At 41.4% G+C, this 14747-nt stretch overlaps 1 protein-coding gene across 3 annotated transcripts in view; it reads right to left on the bottom strand.

Moving 5' to 3' along the window:
- ANKRD28 (ankyrin repeat domain 28) overlaps positions 1-14747 on the bottom strand; it is a 197559-nt gene that overhangs the window by 63348 nt on the left and 119464 nt on the right. For all 3 annotated transcript variants that reach the window (XM_073677937.1, XM_073677936.1, XM_073677938.1), the window contains exons 9-11: positions 7523-7601; positions 3054-3168; positions 2572-2654 (exon numbers count right to left, since the gene is read on the bottom strand). In XM_073677937.1, the coding sequence (XP_073534038.1) occupies positions 2572-2654; positions 3054-3168; positions 7523-7601 (277 nt within the window). The remainder of the gene's footprint in view (positions 1-2571; positions 2655-3053; positions 3169-7522; positions 7602-14747) is intronic.

Below are 14747 nucleotides of genomic sequence, written 5' to 3' on the forward strand. Positions count from 1 at the left end.
ACAAAATGCAAAGCTTACTGACCATGTAAACTCCACATATTAACCTCATATTCCAAACCTCTTTACATTGTATTTTGTTTTCCCCTAATAATCTGTATTTTAAAGGAGGTTTTATACGATTTACAGAATACATTCGTTTTTATTGTAATTATTTTATCTATATGCAAACTGACAGTAAAAACACACATTGTTCTGTAAGACACCCTGAATGTAAATGCAGGGTCTGCAAAAACGTCAAGTCAAGAAGCTGGTTAGCAACCAGTAAAGGTAACGACACTGTGCACTGCAGAAGTTTCCTTTCCTTTCTAGCTGGACACAATAGACTAGTCTAACCCGACGCAGTCATGAGCAGAAAGCCAAAAGTGATGTGAACCCATTTTAAGGCTGTGTGCCCACTATGCGTTTTTTAAACGTTTCTGCAGCGGCAATTCCGCAGCAGAAACACTTTAAAAATGCATGATAGAAGGCCTGCCATGTTCCCCAATGATAATCCGCATGTGCTGTGCACATGCTGCGGAAATTTCCGCTGCAGATTATCATTGCGGAAAAATCCGCAGCACTACCAATTATTTTGCGGACACGCAGCGTAATTGCCGTCAATGACTTGTATTGAATCGCTTAATCTCCGCATGACTACATGTGCACATGCAGATATTAAGCAATTCAATGTGCGGCTGGTACCCGGGTCTGGAGAAGAGGAGACTCCCCTCCAGACCCGGGTACCATAGTACCTGTTAAAAAAAAAGAATTAAAATAAAAAATATACATTATACTTACCTTCTGATGGCCCCCGGTCTTCTGTACAGTGCGTCCTGGCTTCCCGGCAGCTCGCGATGGTCTAAAAGGACCTGCCATGACGTCATTTAGTCATGTGACGGGTCACGCGACCGCCGACGTCAGCGGTCGCTTGACCCGTCACATGACTAAATAACGTCATGGCAGGTCCTTTTACACAACCGCGAGACACCGGGAAGACCGGACGCATCGGATAAGGACATCGGGGGCCATCAGAAGGCAAGTATAATGTTTTTTTTTTACCATTTTTTATTCTTTTTATTAACTAACTTGGTCACATATATAAAATCCATGCCGGTTGCATGGATTTATATAGTGTGACCAAGTTGTCAAGCACTTTCCAAGTGATGCTAAAATCGCTTGGAAAGCGCTTGTCAACCCGCATGCGGAAATGCATGTGAAGAACGCTTCACATCCGCATGTCCCTGGCAGGAAAAACGCATGTACAATCCGCATGTACAATCCGCATGTGTTTTTTTCTGCCAGGGAGATGCAGAAACGCTCAGGAAAAATCCGGAGCATTTCTGCATAGTGGGAACTTAGCCTAAGGGTACGTGCACATGATATCTTAACAACTCCAGCAGTTCCGTAGTTTATCAAGGTAAATAAGCTTCATGAAAACACCGCCAGTCTTTTTCCTTAAAGGTGTATTCCCATCTCCAAGCACCTATCTCAATAAGTAGTAGGTGTGTAGTAATAATAATAATAATAATAGCAAATACCTCCAATTAGAAATGTAGCATAGTTCTTCTGATTTGCCATGTCACTTACCCAGTGTGCAGTGCATTGAAGTAACTTAGGTAACCATGGTTACGACCACGACCAGTGACAGCTAGTTGCTAGTGGCCGTAACCATGATTACCTAAGCTACTGCACTACACATGGGGTAAGGGACATGACAAATCAGAAGAACTATACTACATTTCTAATTGGAGGTATTTGCTATTATTATTACACCTACTACATATTGGGATTGGAACTTAGAGATGGGAATACCTCTTTAGGTGTCTTCTTTGACATCTTATCAGTGTTTTTTGCAGTGGCTCTGCTACTGGTGTCTTTTTTTTCTAATAAATTTAAACTATAAATAGCAAATGGCTTACAAACGGAAGCCGCACAAAGAATGGACAAGTTACTTCTACTAGCTGCTTTACAGCTTTCAAAGACTGAAGCAGTTAAACAGAATATGTCAGAAGGCTTTTGCTATGAAATCTGACAGCCTCATGATATAGAGACAGAGACTTTGATTCCAACGATGTATCACTTAGTTTACTTGTTGCATAAAAACCTTTTGTCATAGAAGTAGTTGTCTCTGCTGCAGATCTAGCAGAGCTTGGAATGTTGAGCCCTGCATAACTCTGCACATCACTGTTTATCAGCTTTCTGCATACACTGTATACTGACAAAGCTGCTAATCCGTGCTAGGAGAGTAGCTGGACTAGGAGGCACTAGAGCAGTTTGTTCTCTTGTGATTATTTCCTGCTGATAAAACACTGATTGTATTAAAACAAAAACACAGCCCAGTTAGTGACACATCACTGGAATCCAGCTCCCTGCCCTTAATTCATGGTGCTCTCAAATTACATAGCTGCGCATAAGTTCATTCTTTGCAGTGTTTTTTCAGCACTTTTTCAAGCAGGTTCCAGGCAGAATCCGCCTGGTATAAAGACATTGTGTGCACATACCCTGAGAGTGTAAATCCATGAGAAAACCACATTCCATTCAGGTACATTCCTAAGTGTCAGACATATTGAGGTTCCAATCCAGAAAACCAACCTGAAGAAAGGAGCTTCCTGCAGCAATCCGAGAAACCGCTCAGTGCAGCCAGATGGAGAGGGAACATTCCATGGATGCCTCGCCTAGAGGAGGGCAAGCGGTCACAGAAATTATCACAGTAGGAAATAAGATGCCAAGATTTTACCAGGTTTTGATAAGGACTGTTCCAATGAGGGCTCTCCGTGATGTTTTCTACGAACTAAGAGGTGCATATTTTTTTTTTTGGGAGGGGGGGGGGGGGGGGTGTTTAATTAAATACCAACTCTCACAATTTAGTAAAAGTAGTAATACGGAAATTAAATTATATGATGCAAAAAAGGTAAACTTATTTACTAACCATATAAGAGGACACTAGAAATGAGAGTGTCGAGCAACCACTCAAATGCAAATGGCACATGTTAGCATACAGGTTACAACAGCCCAATGTAAGGACAAAAATCATATACGCTCTGTAATACCCTCTGGCAGGAGTGGCCACTTACTTGGAGGTATCTGCACCATTGGTGATTAATGTGTTAATGAGAAGCTCATGGCCGTATCTGGCTGCTATGTGCAGTGGAGTGTTCCCATTCTTGTCTTCGCAGTCTATCTCCGCTCCTATAACATAATAAAATAGACAATACTTGGTTAGAGTTACATTTATTAAGCCCTAAGGGTTTTTTCTCAACATTAAAAATGATCCTCTTTCCAAAGAATAAGTGATAATATGTCAAACACTGGGACCCCCAGAAGCCCTCAAAAAAAGAGGGACTTAAATGCCCTGTCAGAATGGAGCTAGTGCCATTCATTCTCCAAGAGCCTGTCGGAGATAGACGAGTACAGTGTTTGTCTGTCACAGGCAGGACAAGAGAGAAGAAATGGACACAAGGCTTTACTCTAAACTGCATTTCCGAGCCCCGTTCTAGGGATTGCAGGGGGCCTAATGAATAGGTGATAAAAGATGATTTTCTAGTAATAACAGTGAAGCAAGAAAATGTTGCAAATTTTGAGACAAATCTATCCCTGATCATAGACGTATTTATTTTCTGACTATACCATTGTCCAAAATGTGCCAAACATTCAGAAACATAGATGGTTCTTTTAATAAATTTGGTGCAATCACTCCAATAATCTTTTATTTTATATTGCCTTGTGAAATCCAGCCTTTATAAACCTGCCCCATTATCGCTTTAATACGATGTATCAAAATCAGTCAGCAGCAAAACTAAGGAAATGCCCATGCTGCCATTTATTTTTCTGATAAACCTTATCACTGATTTCCAGGTGGTCAGTAGAGAAAGGCAGCGCCGAGTTATTTATGTCATACCCACAGCACAGACTGAAGGAGGACCTGAAGCTGGTAAAGAAGAAAAGGCCAAAGCAATAAATAAGGCAAGATCCTGAGCTTGTGCCGCTCATAAAACATACAATCACAGGCAGCTAACATAATGGGCAATTTTACTAAAGAAATGCCAAGGAAAAAAATTACAGACTGAAGCCAGCAGGAAATGCTCTTTAAAGAGGTTTCCTCAAAATAGCATTAAGCGTCACATGAGCCAGCGCTTGATTACAATAAGATAAAGAGCTGTTAGTCATCATCCCCAGATCTAGCACTGCCTCTCCGCCGCTGCAGTGATTTTTTACAGGCTGCAGCGCTCATCAACGCTGCATCAAATCATTGCGCTCAGCACCTCTGCTGGTGAACACTCTCACGAGCTGCTGAGATCTTTGATTCTGCCTTAAGTCGTGATGTGACCTGCAGTCATGTCAAAGCTGCAGCTTGTAAATAATGACCAGCGCAGCAGCTGGGATCCCCACTATTATTAAAAACGGGAGTCCTGAGCCCTTGTTTTGAAGTTTGTATTGAACTGTGTGTGCGTGCATGAGCACTGCTCCGTCCAAAACTACTCTGGAAAGTGGGCTCAGGACCCCAGTTCTTGTGAACATTGAGGGGTCCACCAGCAATAGTACATCTATTATGTATCCTCTGAATAAAATTTCTTCTGGGATAACTTTTTTTTTTTTTTTTTTTTTACAGTGTGTACAAGGTGTATCAAAATATAGTATCTTTATAAACTACAGTCCCTAACATCAAGAGGTCTTCAAATTTCATACAAAAGGGGAAGATACATCTCTCTTCCTGTTTAAAGAAAAAGTGAAGGCTGCTAACTAGCTGCAGAGGTGATGTGAAATCCCCCGAGGGATGCTGATGGCAGGAGAACGGTGGGGAACACAGTACAGAGTGTGGAGAAACTGCAGGACTGGGATCAGAGCGCAGGTTTTCTATTAATTCATGCAGCACCCTCGGCCCATCAAGTTTAACTTTTAAAGTAGGGCACAACCCTATCACCATAAGCAGCCAAGTGTATCTATTCCATGTCCAAAATGAATGGAAGTAACATTGCATTATAGTCATTTTTAGTTGAGTTTTTTCTCTACATAGTTTTGAAAATTGGAAAAACAGCAATATAATGTCATTCCCTCGTAATTTTCCTTCAAGTTTTATATATTTTAGCCATTTGTGGTTTATGTGGTGTGGAAAATATTCATTAAACAAAAAAAATTTTTGGCAAATTATTTTGGCACTAATAGTTTATCTTGGTAACGTTTTGTTTTTACATTAGCAAAAAAAAAAGGAAAACTAATAAAGTAATACAACCTATTTAGCCAATTTAAACAGTGTTTACAGATGCACTATGCAGATAAGTAAAGATCGTTTGCATATAAGTGAAACTTAAGGGGCATTTACACTGCAAAATTATTGTGAGCGAGCATTGTTAAAATCGCTTGATCATGATTATTTTGTTGCATAAACAGGCTGCCAATCACCTGATGAATGAGCAAAACGCTTGTTCATCAGGTGCAGCACAAAAGATAATCACTCTCAGAGGTGCATCATCCTGTGTAAACAGGACTCGCACTGTCGAGGACCATGGCAGCCTATGTGCACTGACTGACCTCAAACGTATCGCTCAGTGCCCATTGTTTGCTTTGGTTCGCCTGCATGCAAAAGCTTACCGCTCGGTGGTCGTATGGTGCCGCTTATTAGCCCATGTAGAAGGGAACCTTAAGGCTGCGTGCCCGCTATGCGTTTTTCAAGCGTCTTTGCCACAGAATTTTCGCAGTGAAAACGCTTGGTAATACGTGCCCCATGGTCCCCAATGATAATCTGCGGAAATTTCCGCTGCAGATTATCATTGCGGAAAAATCCGCAGCATGTCCATTAATTTTGCGGACACGCAGCTTAATTGACGCCATTGACTTGCATTGAAAAGCATAATATCCGTGTCAGTACATTTGCACACACTGATATTATGCGATTCTATGTGCGGGTGGTACCCGGGTTTGGAGAAGAGGAGACTATCCTCCAGACCCAGGTACCATAGAACCTGTTAAAAAAAAAGATTATACTTTCCTTCCGATGGCCCCCGGACTCCTCAGCGATGTGTCCGGTCCGCTGTATGGGTCGCAGTGGTGTGAAAGGACCTGCCATGACGTCATTTAGTCATGTGACAGGTCACGCGACCACTGATGTCGGCGGTCGCATGACCTGTCACATGACTCAATGACGTCACCGCAGGTACTTCACAACACCGCGACACATACAACAGACCAGACGGAGAGGAGAAAACCATTCTTATTCTTTTTTTTTTTTTTTTTTTTTTAACTATTACTTGGTCACACTACATAAATCCATGCCGGTTGCATGGATTTATATAGTGTGACCAAGTTGTCAAGCACTTTTCCAAGTGATGCTAAAATCGCTTGGAAAGCGCTTGATAACCCAAATGCAGAAATGCATGCAGAAACGCTTGACAAACGCTTCTACCTGGCGGGAAAAACGCATGTAAAAACCGCATGCGTTTTTCCTGCCAGGGAGAAGCGGAAAAAATATGCAGCACTTAGCCTAAGGGTATGTGCCCGCGATGCAGATTTGAAGCAGAAATTTCCTGAGCATTTCTGCATCTCCTTAGCAGAAAAAATGCATGCGGATTTCATATGCGATTTTTCAGCGTTTTTACATGCGTTTTTTTCAAGCGCTTTTCCAAGCGATTTTGAGCATCACTTGGAAAAGGGCTTGACAAGTTGGTCTCACAATATAAATCCATGCAACTGGCATGGATTTATATTGTGTGACCAACTAACAGGAAATTTCTACTATTAAATTCTGCATCTAAAGTAAAAAAAAGAATTATAAAGTAAAAAGAAATAAAAAACCTTATTACTTACCTCTCCGGCGGCCCCCGGTCTCCTCCCGGCGGCGTCCTGGCAGGACCTGTGATGACATCATTTAGTCAGCTGATGGTCACGCGACCATCACCTGACCGCTGACGTCAGAGGTCGCGTGACCATCAGCTGACTAAATGACGTCACCGCAGGTCCTGCCAGTACACTGCGGGACGCCGCCGGGAGGAGACCGGGGGCCGCCGGAGAGGCGAGTGTGAATAATTTTTTACTTTAGAATACCTTTTTTACTCGCAGGTACAATGGTACCCGGGTCGGATGAGAGTGTTCCCGGGTACCATCCGCGCATTGAACCGCATAAAATCCGCCTGTATACATGTGGAAATTATGCGGTTCAATGCAAGTCAATGGGCGCAATTTTGCCGCGAAATCGCGCCCAAATTGGTTGTTCTACGGATTTTTCCACAATGATAATCCGAGGCGGAAATTTCCACAGCATGTGCACAGCACATGTGGATTATCATTGGGATACATCCCAGACCTCTTAAGCGATTTTAATGAGTTTCCGTGGCGGAAATGCCGCCGCGGAAATGCATTAAATCTGCATTGTGGGCACTCAGCCTAAGAGTAACGTGGGAGCCAACTCTTTTACACATTGAACTGAGTAATAAAACAGCATGCAGAATGCTCCCCATAATGGAAGCTGACAGAATTTAATATTTGTAGGTCTATGGAGAGGTCAAGAGGCTTGCATTTATTATAAAAAAAAAAAAAAGGAAACCATTACCATTTTGGATTATGGTTTGTGACCTGGAAAAGCGACCATGAATAGCAGTCATGTGTAGAGGTGTCTTCCCATCTTTACTCTGAAAAACAAAAGTAACAATAAATAAACTGTGGCTAACACGTGAAATATCGGGTGCTATTGGCATGAATACACACTTTTCCCTCAAACTTTCCCTTAGCTGTTATATTGTAAAACTGAACTGAACTATTTACAAATAGTTGTTGCTACCTTTCTTGCTCTGTTACCATGTAACATCTCCCCGCAGACCTCATACAGCGATATCCACAACAACGTTTATAGCTGTGGTATGACTGATGGAGAGGAAGGGAGACTGCAAAGAGTGAAATTCGCACCTACATCCATGGCATAACTCTTAAATCCGCCGCTCCTGTTAATTTATGCTGCGGAAATATTTTGTATCATGTGCATGAGATTAACCTCTTCACCATTGGGTGATTTTCCATTTTTTCCTATTTCTCTCCCAAGAGTCATAACTTTTTTATTTTTGCATCAACATAGTCATATGAGGGTTTGCTTTTTTGAGAATCGAGTTGTAGTTTTGAATTACACCACTTACCATGCTGAACAAAAAAAATAAAATGCGCATTAAAAAGTGAAAAAAAATCAATTTTTTTTTTATGGGGTTCACAGTTTGATTAAAATTACCTGGAAACATGATTCTTCAGGTCAGTATGATTACAACAGTACCAAACTTGTATAGTTTTTTTTTTTTCAGATTTTTTTTTTGACGACTAAAATATAACAAAGGATTTGGTTAGTGACGCCATTTTCTGAGACCCCTTATCACCAATAAAGAGGTGTACGGGCTTGTTTTTTGCATGCTGAGCTTACTGTTTTATTGATACTGCTTTAGTGTACATATGATGTTCTGATCGCTCTGTATTGCATTTTTTTGTGGGGACTGCAGAGAACAAAAAACGGCAATTCTGGTGCTTAGATTCTTTTTTCTTTTCAGAGTTTGACAAGGCTTAAATAATTTTATGCTTTGATAGATGAACCCTTAAAGGGGGAGATTTAAGCTTTCATACTTTTTATATGTTTAATATCTTTTTAAGGTTTTTAGGTCTAACTTGACCACCATGAGGGCATTCAGCAGGCCCTTGGCTGTTATGGAAACCCATAGGCAACCAGCAATTGTGTTGTGGGAGAGGTAGGAGGGTGCAGCTGCAAGTGCGCACTGTCAATTTAGCCATTTAAAAATTGCTCTCAGTGATTCACAGCAGCATTTAAATAGGTAACAGAACGATTGAATTTAGCTCCGGACGCTGCTGGGACAGGCACAAGTCGGCTGTGTAACATGTGAACAACTGCAGAGCATGGTGCAGGCTCAGTTCCTGAGCCCGCGCACTCTACTGCTCCTGGAACCATATGATGTATCTTTATAGTATGTGGTCAAAAAGTGGTTAAAATCTGATGCACAACTCTGGTACTCTAAACTGCAGAGGATTTCCACAAACTAATGGGCAGCAGAAAATCTGCTATGTTGTCGCACTGTTGGAAATTAGCATTGCACAAATATATTACTGCAAGCTCTATAAATAATGACATGCTTCCACACAACTTCAGATACAGGGAAAAAAATGCTAAATTTTAATTTAAAAAAAAAGTAACAATATATCTGGACTGGATATTTGTACATCAAAATAACCAGGGATGTTACTTACCGTACATCTTGCAATTCATGGTACATATTTTTAGTAAAATACTGTCAATGAATAATAAATTGGCCATGTGCTACGTGAGTAATCTGCACATTTCTTAAAGCCTCCCGTTCACACAGGGGGAGCCATACATTCGTTCAGCCAATGAATATACACTTTACAATAAAATGCTTTGCCAAGCAAGTTTAGTAGAATGGGTAAAGGGGAATGAGCTACTATCCAAAAACTGTAGCAGTGGCTTATAACCCAAAAAAGTGAAGAGGCCCCACGTACACATTATTTCCTCAACCAAATCCACAGAAATGCTTGGTTTCGCACGGCTTATCTAAAGTGTATGGACAATGTAACTGTAGTCTACTGTGCAGCATTTCACTTCCCAAAGGCAGCTGCTTTCATATTTGGGTGGAAACTCCATATTTTACACTGCAACTCTATTTTTGGTATGTGACTCAAATGCTAGATCATAAAAAATGTAATTATTCCAAAGGAAGCCCGGGTATATACTACATAAAGCAGACCATAAGACATCAGAAATGTATTAACAGATCCAGCTCATTTTAGCAACATCTTTTTTTAAGGTGTCCAAACACAGACAAACCTGCGCTGAATCCTCGGGCCGTGTGTCATGGGATGGGGTTGTCCTGCCTCTCTGATGAAGTAAGGAGGATTGGGCATACTGCAATTTAACATGTGCAATCCTTTGGTCTCAAAGATGAGCTGCCACCAGCGGTGTCTGGCAGTGGCTTATAACCCTCTCCCTATTAAGATGACATGCTGCTTGGGTGAGTTGAACATGTATATGTACGGGTGGAGGTGGCGGTCAAAAGAGATACATACTCGGCACCTATCTTTATCAAGTTTCGCTAGACCTGCAAATGGTCAGCAGATAAATCTCTTCATGTAGAAGTGACATTTGTAGAGAGGTCCTCATTTATGAGCTTCACAAAGGCAACTGTGCATCAATAAGTGGTGATCATGGAAGGTCTTTCAGGAAGCACCTTAGTAGTGGCTGTTCCTGATGAAGGTGGTCACAAATGACAGAAGTTGTGTCCTTCTATATCCAGCACTAGCCCACCCGACAGAATTTGCAGCAGAGGATGAGTCTACAACGCAAATGTGAATAAAGCCAATTACACAAAGCATACGACTCCTTCAACAAACCTTTTAAAATATTTTCCTGAAGGCGCCTTCCCCTATTGTATTTTGTGATTGATGCTCAGCCATATTTTATATCTGATTAACAATTTATTCGGAGAAAACAAATCTGTTCTTTTAAATGGTAATTTTCTTCATTTTACGTGTTATTCTGTGATCAAACGTTAAACTTTTAGACTTGTTTTCCAAGAGAGAATGTGTTCAGTGAAGGATTCCTCAGATGTGGAGCGCTCTTTTGATGTTGTATGACAAGAAAACCTCATAAGCGTTTCCAGACTATCAAGGCAGCTTATTCAACCATAATAGATGTGCTGTATGCTTAACAGTCTCCAAATGCATGCTCAAGTCGGTCAGCCATGCAGTGTGTCAAGAAACTAGGTCAACTTTGGCCTAATCTGCTTCCTCTGAAAGCACTTAAGACTGAAACCTGCGCCGTTAGCCAAGAATACACTCCATTCAATAGAGTCCATTCAATTTCAGGTTCATAGACCGACAATACCTCAATGCAACTGCTAAATACCCCAGGATAATAAAAGATGATTGCATTATATAATCATTTTATAGGAGAAAATGTTTAGGAAAAAAATAAAACCAAAAGTGGTGCACCTAGTGTTGAGTAAGGTTTTATGGGGAAAATAAGTACATCATATTAAATAAAACACAAAATACAAAGGCTAATAAACCAGCAGACAACCAAAGAATTCAACTTCAAAGACCAATAAAGTTGCTAACAGGACAAATATGTTACAGAAAACTATAAATGACCAGATATAATCTACTTATAGTTTCCCTCTAGCGAATATAATGGCTGTGAAAGAATGCTAAACATTTTGGTTTTGCTGATAAATACAATTAGCAACATGTAAAAGGACTAAGAGTCAACGTTGTAACTAAGTATAGTGCAAACCAAATTCCACAGGGAAAACTGTAGTTTCCACACAACTACTTTCCCAGAGTACAGCAAAAAAAAAAAATGCATCGGCATTATTCTATCAACAATTAGAAAACAGATTCTCATTAAAATGAAATTTATCAAAGGGGTTTTCCAGTTTCAGAAAACTTGCCCCCCTATATACAGTATGAGCCCCCACACAGACCCCCTTATATACAGTGCCTACAAGTAGTATTCAACCCCCTGCAGATTTAGCTGGTTTGATAAGATGCAAATAAGTTAGAGCCTTCAAACTGCAAACGAGAGTAGGTTTTATGAACAGAAGCATAAATCTTACAAACCAAAAAGTTATGTTGCTCAGTTGAATTTTATTAAATTTTAAACATAAAAGTGTGGGTCAATTATTATACAACCCCTATGTTTAATATTTTGTGGAATAACCCTTGTTTGCAATTACAGCTAATAATCTTTTATAAGACCTCATCAGGCCGGCACAGGTCTGTGGAGTTATCTTGGCCCACTCCTCCATGCAGATCTTCTCCAAGTTATCTAGGTTCTTTGGGTGTCTCATGTGGACTTTATTCTTGAGCTCCTTCCACAAGTTTTCAATTGGGTTAAGGTCAGGAGACTGACTAGGCCACTCCAACACCTTGACTTTTTCCCTCTTGAACCAGGCCTTGGTTTTCTTGGCTGTGTGCTTTGGGTCGTTGTCTTGTTGGAAGATGAAATTAAGACCCATCTTAAGATCCTTGATGGAGGAGCGGAGGTTCTTGGCCAAAATCTCCAGGTAGGCCGTGCTATCCATCTTCCCATGGATGCGGACCAGATGGCCAGGCCCCTTGGCAGAGAAACAGCCCCACAGCATGATGCTGCCACCACCATGCTTGACTGTAGGGATGGTATTCTTGGGGTCGTATGCAGTGCCATCCAGTCTCCAAACGTCACGTGTGTGGTTGGCACCAAAGATCTCGATCTTGGTCTCATCAGACCATAGAACCTTGAACCAGTCTGTCTCAGAGTCCTCCAAGTGATCATGAGCAAACTGTAGACGAGCCTTGACATGACGCTTTGAAAGTAAAGGTACCTTACGGGCTCGTCTGGAACGGAGACCATTGCGGTGGAGTACGTTACTTATGGTATTGACTGAAACCAATGTCCCCACTGCCATGAGATCTTCCCGGAGCTCCTTCCTTGTTGTCCTTGGGTTAGCCTTGACTCTTCGGACAAGCCTGGCCTCGGCACGGGAGGACACTTTCAAAGGCTGTCCTGGCCGTGGAAGGCTAACAGTAGTTCCATAAGCCTTCCACTTACGGATGATGCTCCCAACAGTGGAGACAGGTAGGCCCAACTCCTTGGAAAGGGTTTTGTACCCCTTGCCAGCCTTGTGACCCTCCACGATCTTGTCTCTGATGGCCTTGGAATGCTCCTTTGTCTTTCCCATGTTGACCATGTCTGAGTGCTGTTCACAAGTTTGGGGAGGGTCTTAAATAGTCAGAAAAGGCTGGCAAAAGAGATCTTTAATCCACACATGTGAAGCTCATTATTCTTGGTGCCTGAACTACTTCTTAATACTTTTGGGGGACCAAACAGAATTCTTGTGGTTTGAGGGGTTGAATAATAAATGACACTCTGAATTAACTTTTAACGGTTTAAAAAAAAAAAAAAAAAAAATTTGCTGCAGTGCGTTTCCCACTTCCAGGCTGATCTACAGTACAAATGTCACAATGCCAAGTTAATTCCGTATGTGTCAACCAGCTAAATCTGCAGGGGGTTGAATACTACTTGTAGGCACTGTATACATGAGCCCACACATGTAAAACCAAACACTCACCTTGCTCCCGTTCGCCTGACGCTCGGCTCCGTTCTTTGCAGTGTGCACTGAGGCTCTGCAGAGCATTGCGTCTGCTGTCTCAGTCACACAAGCTGAATGGTGGAACAAGGGGTCGGCGGCTGCCTCCTCCTCCATTATACTCACTGCTATCTGCATTTTAAGAATTTGCTTTTTGAGCAAGACCAGCAACACCCATCAGATCGAACCGTGCCGTATGAGGGGATAATAGGTATTTTTTGGGCTAGGCAGAAGGGGTTGGGGGCTTATATGCAAGTTGGGAGACTACCATAAAAGAGGAGGTAAAGGTCGTGGCTGTGGTTTATATTGGGAAAACATGGTGATAGGGTTGCTTAAACTAAAATTACATTATATTTCTAAAAAAATAAAAAAAGTATAAGAATATATACAGTGATACAATGTCTTCTATAGGGGTTTTCTAGGATTTCCTGGAATTTGCCTAATAGGGAGCAATGTGATAACACTAAGTAACCATAGCTCACTTTTCTTTCTGTCGCTTTGGGGCTGCGGCTGGTCACATCCCATACATGATTCATGTGACCGCTGCAGTCAGTGGACACTGAAGTCACTCACGATGATTATGCGGATGTTAGATGAAAGGACGTATAGGAGCCAGGTAGTGAAGTGGTCAGTAAAGGTGGTGGTATGGCCTGGTGGTCAGTATAGGACAGACATGTGGACGTTAGAGGGAGGATAGATGCAAACAGAGTGCTTCAAATAAAGGAGGGAAGATGAGGGTGGAGGTAGAGTAGGGCTGAAAGAACAGTTACCCATTACTTCTCCACCATGTTTATTCTCACCAGGGACGGAAGAATGAGTAAAATAAAGGCAGCAATACTAAGGTGCCACAGGGAAAGCTGAACGTGTCAGCAATGTCTGTTAAGCCTAATAAGATAGATTGTAAGAAATTAACCAGTTATCTAGGAAACTTTGTTGGGAGACAAAAATTGTATTCATTATTGAAAGAGGGACTGGGAGAGCAAGAATCAAGCAAGTGGGGTTATATTTAAAGAATTACAAGACTTTATGGTATTTAACTGGCGATGGAAAAAGTTTTTGCAGGTTTGTGAATTAGTGCAGGTAACTGGGCCCTTTCTGGTAAAATGTAAACTAATGAATTACATAGAAGAGAACCAGCGCCATCAGCAGAGGTGGGTCTCATACACTAAGTCTATACTCAAAGAATGGATGAGAAAACTTCCAGCCCTGCCTTACATGTGCCCCATGGCTCATCAGTTATGTCAAACTCCATGAAAAAAAAACCAAAACTTGACTGTCACCAACAGGCAGTTGAGGAGAGTAGAGTATAGAGTATAGTACTAGAGTATAGCATATATATCATACCAAATATATAGAGACTGTCCGGTGAGAGTATTGGGAAAGTCTTTGGACACATGTATTTGTATATACAATTTGTATTTGGATTTTCTTTACAACTCTATGGGGGGTGGGAGAGAAATACTGAAAGACATTTTTTTTCTCCGTTTTAATGAAACTCGTCAGACTTGACAAATACACTTGTATATATGTTTGTGGCTTCCATTCAGCAAAATGCTTTAAATGGTCACAGTGAAGGTAACCCATAGATACTGTGTAAACCTAGCCTAAAAGGGAGCAAAATGAAAAATGGTATCCATTTATCACAAC

The sequence above is a fragment of the Phyllobates terribilis genome, unplaced genomic scaffold, assembly GCF_046119375.1.
Source record: "Phyllobates terribilis strain yellow unplaced genomic scaffold, ASM4611937v1 Scaffold_4__5_contigs__length_816908805, whole genome shotgun sequence".
Taxonomy (NCBI): Eukaryota; Metazoa; Chordata; class Amphibia; order Anura; family Dendrobatidae; genus Phyllobates; species Phyllobates terribilis.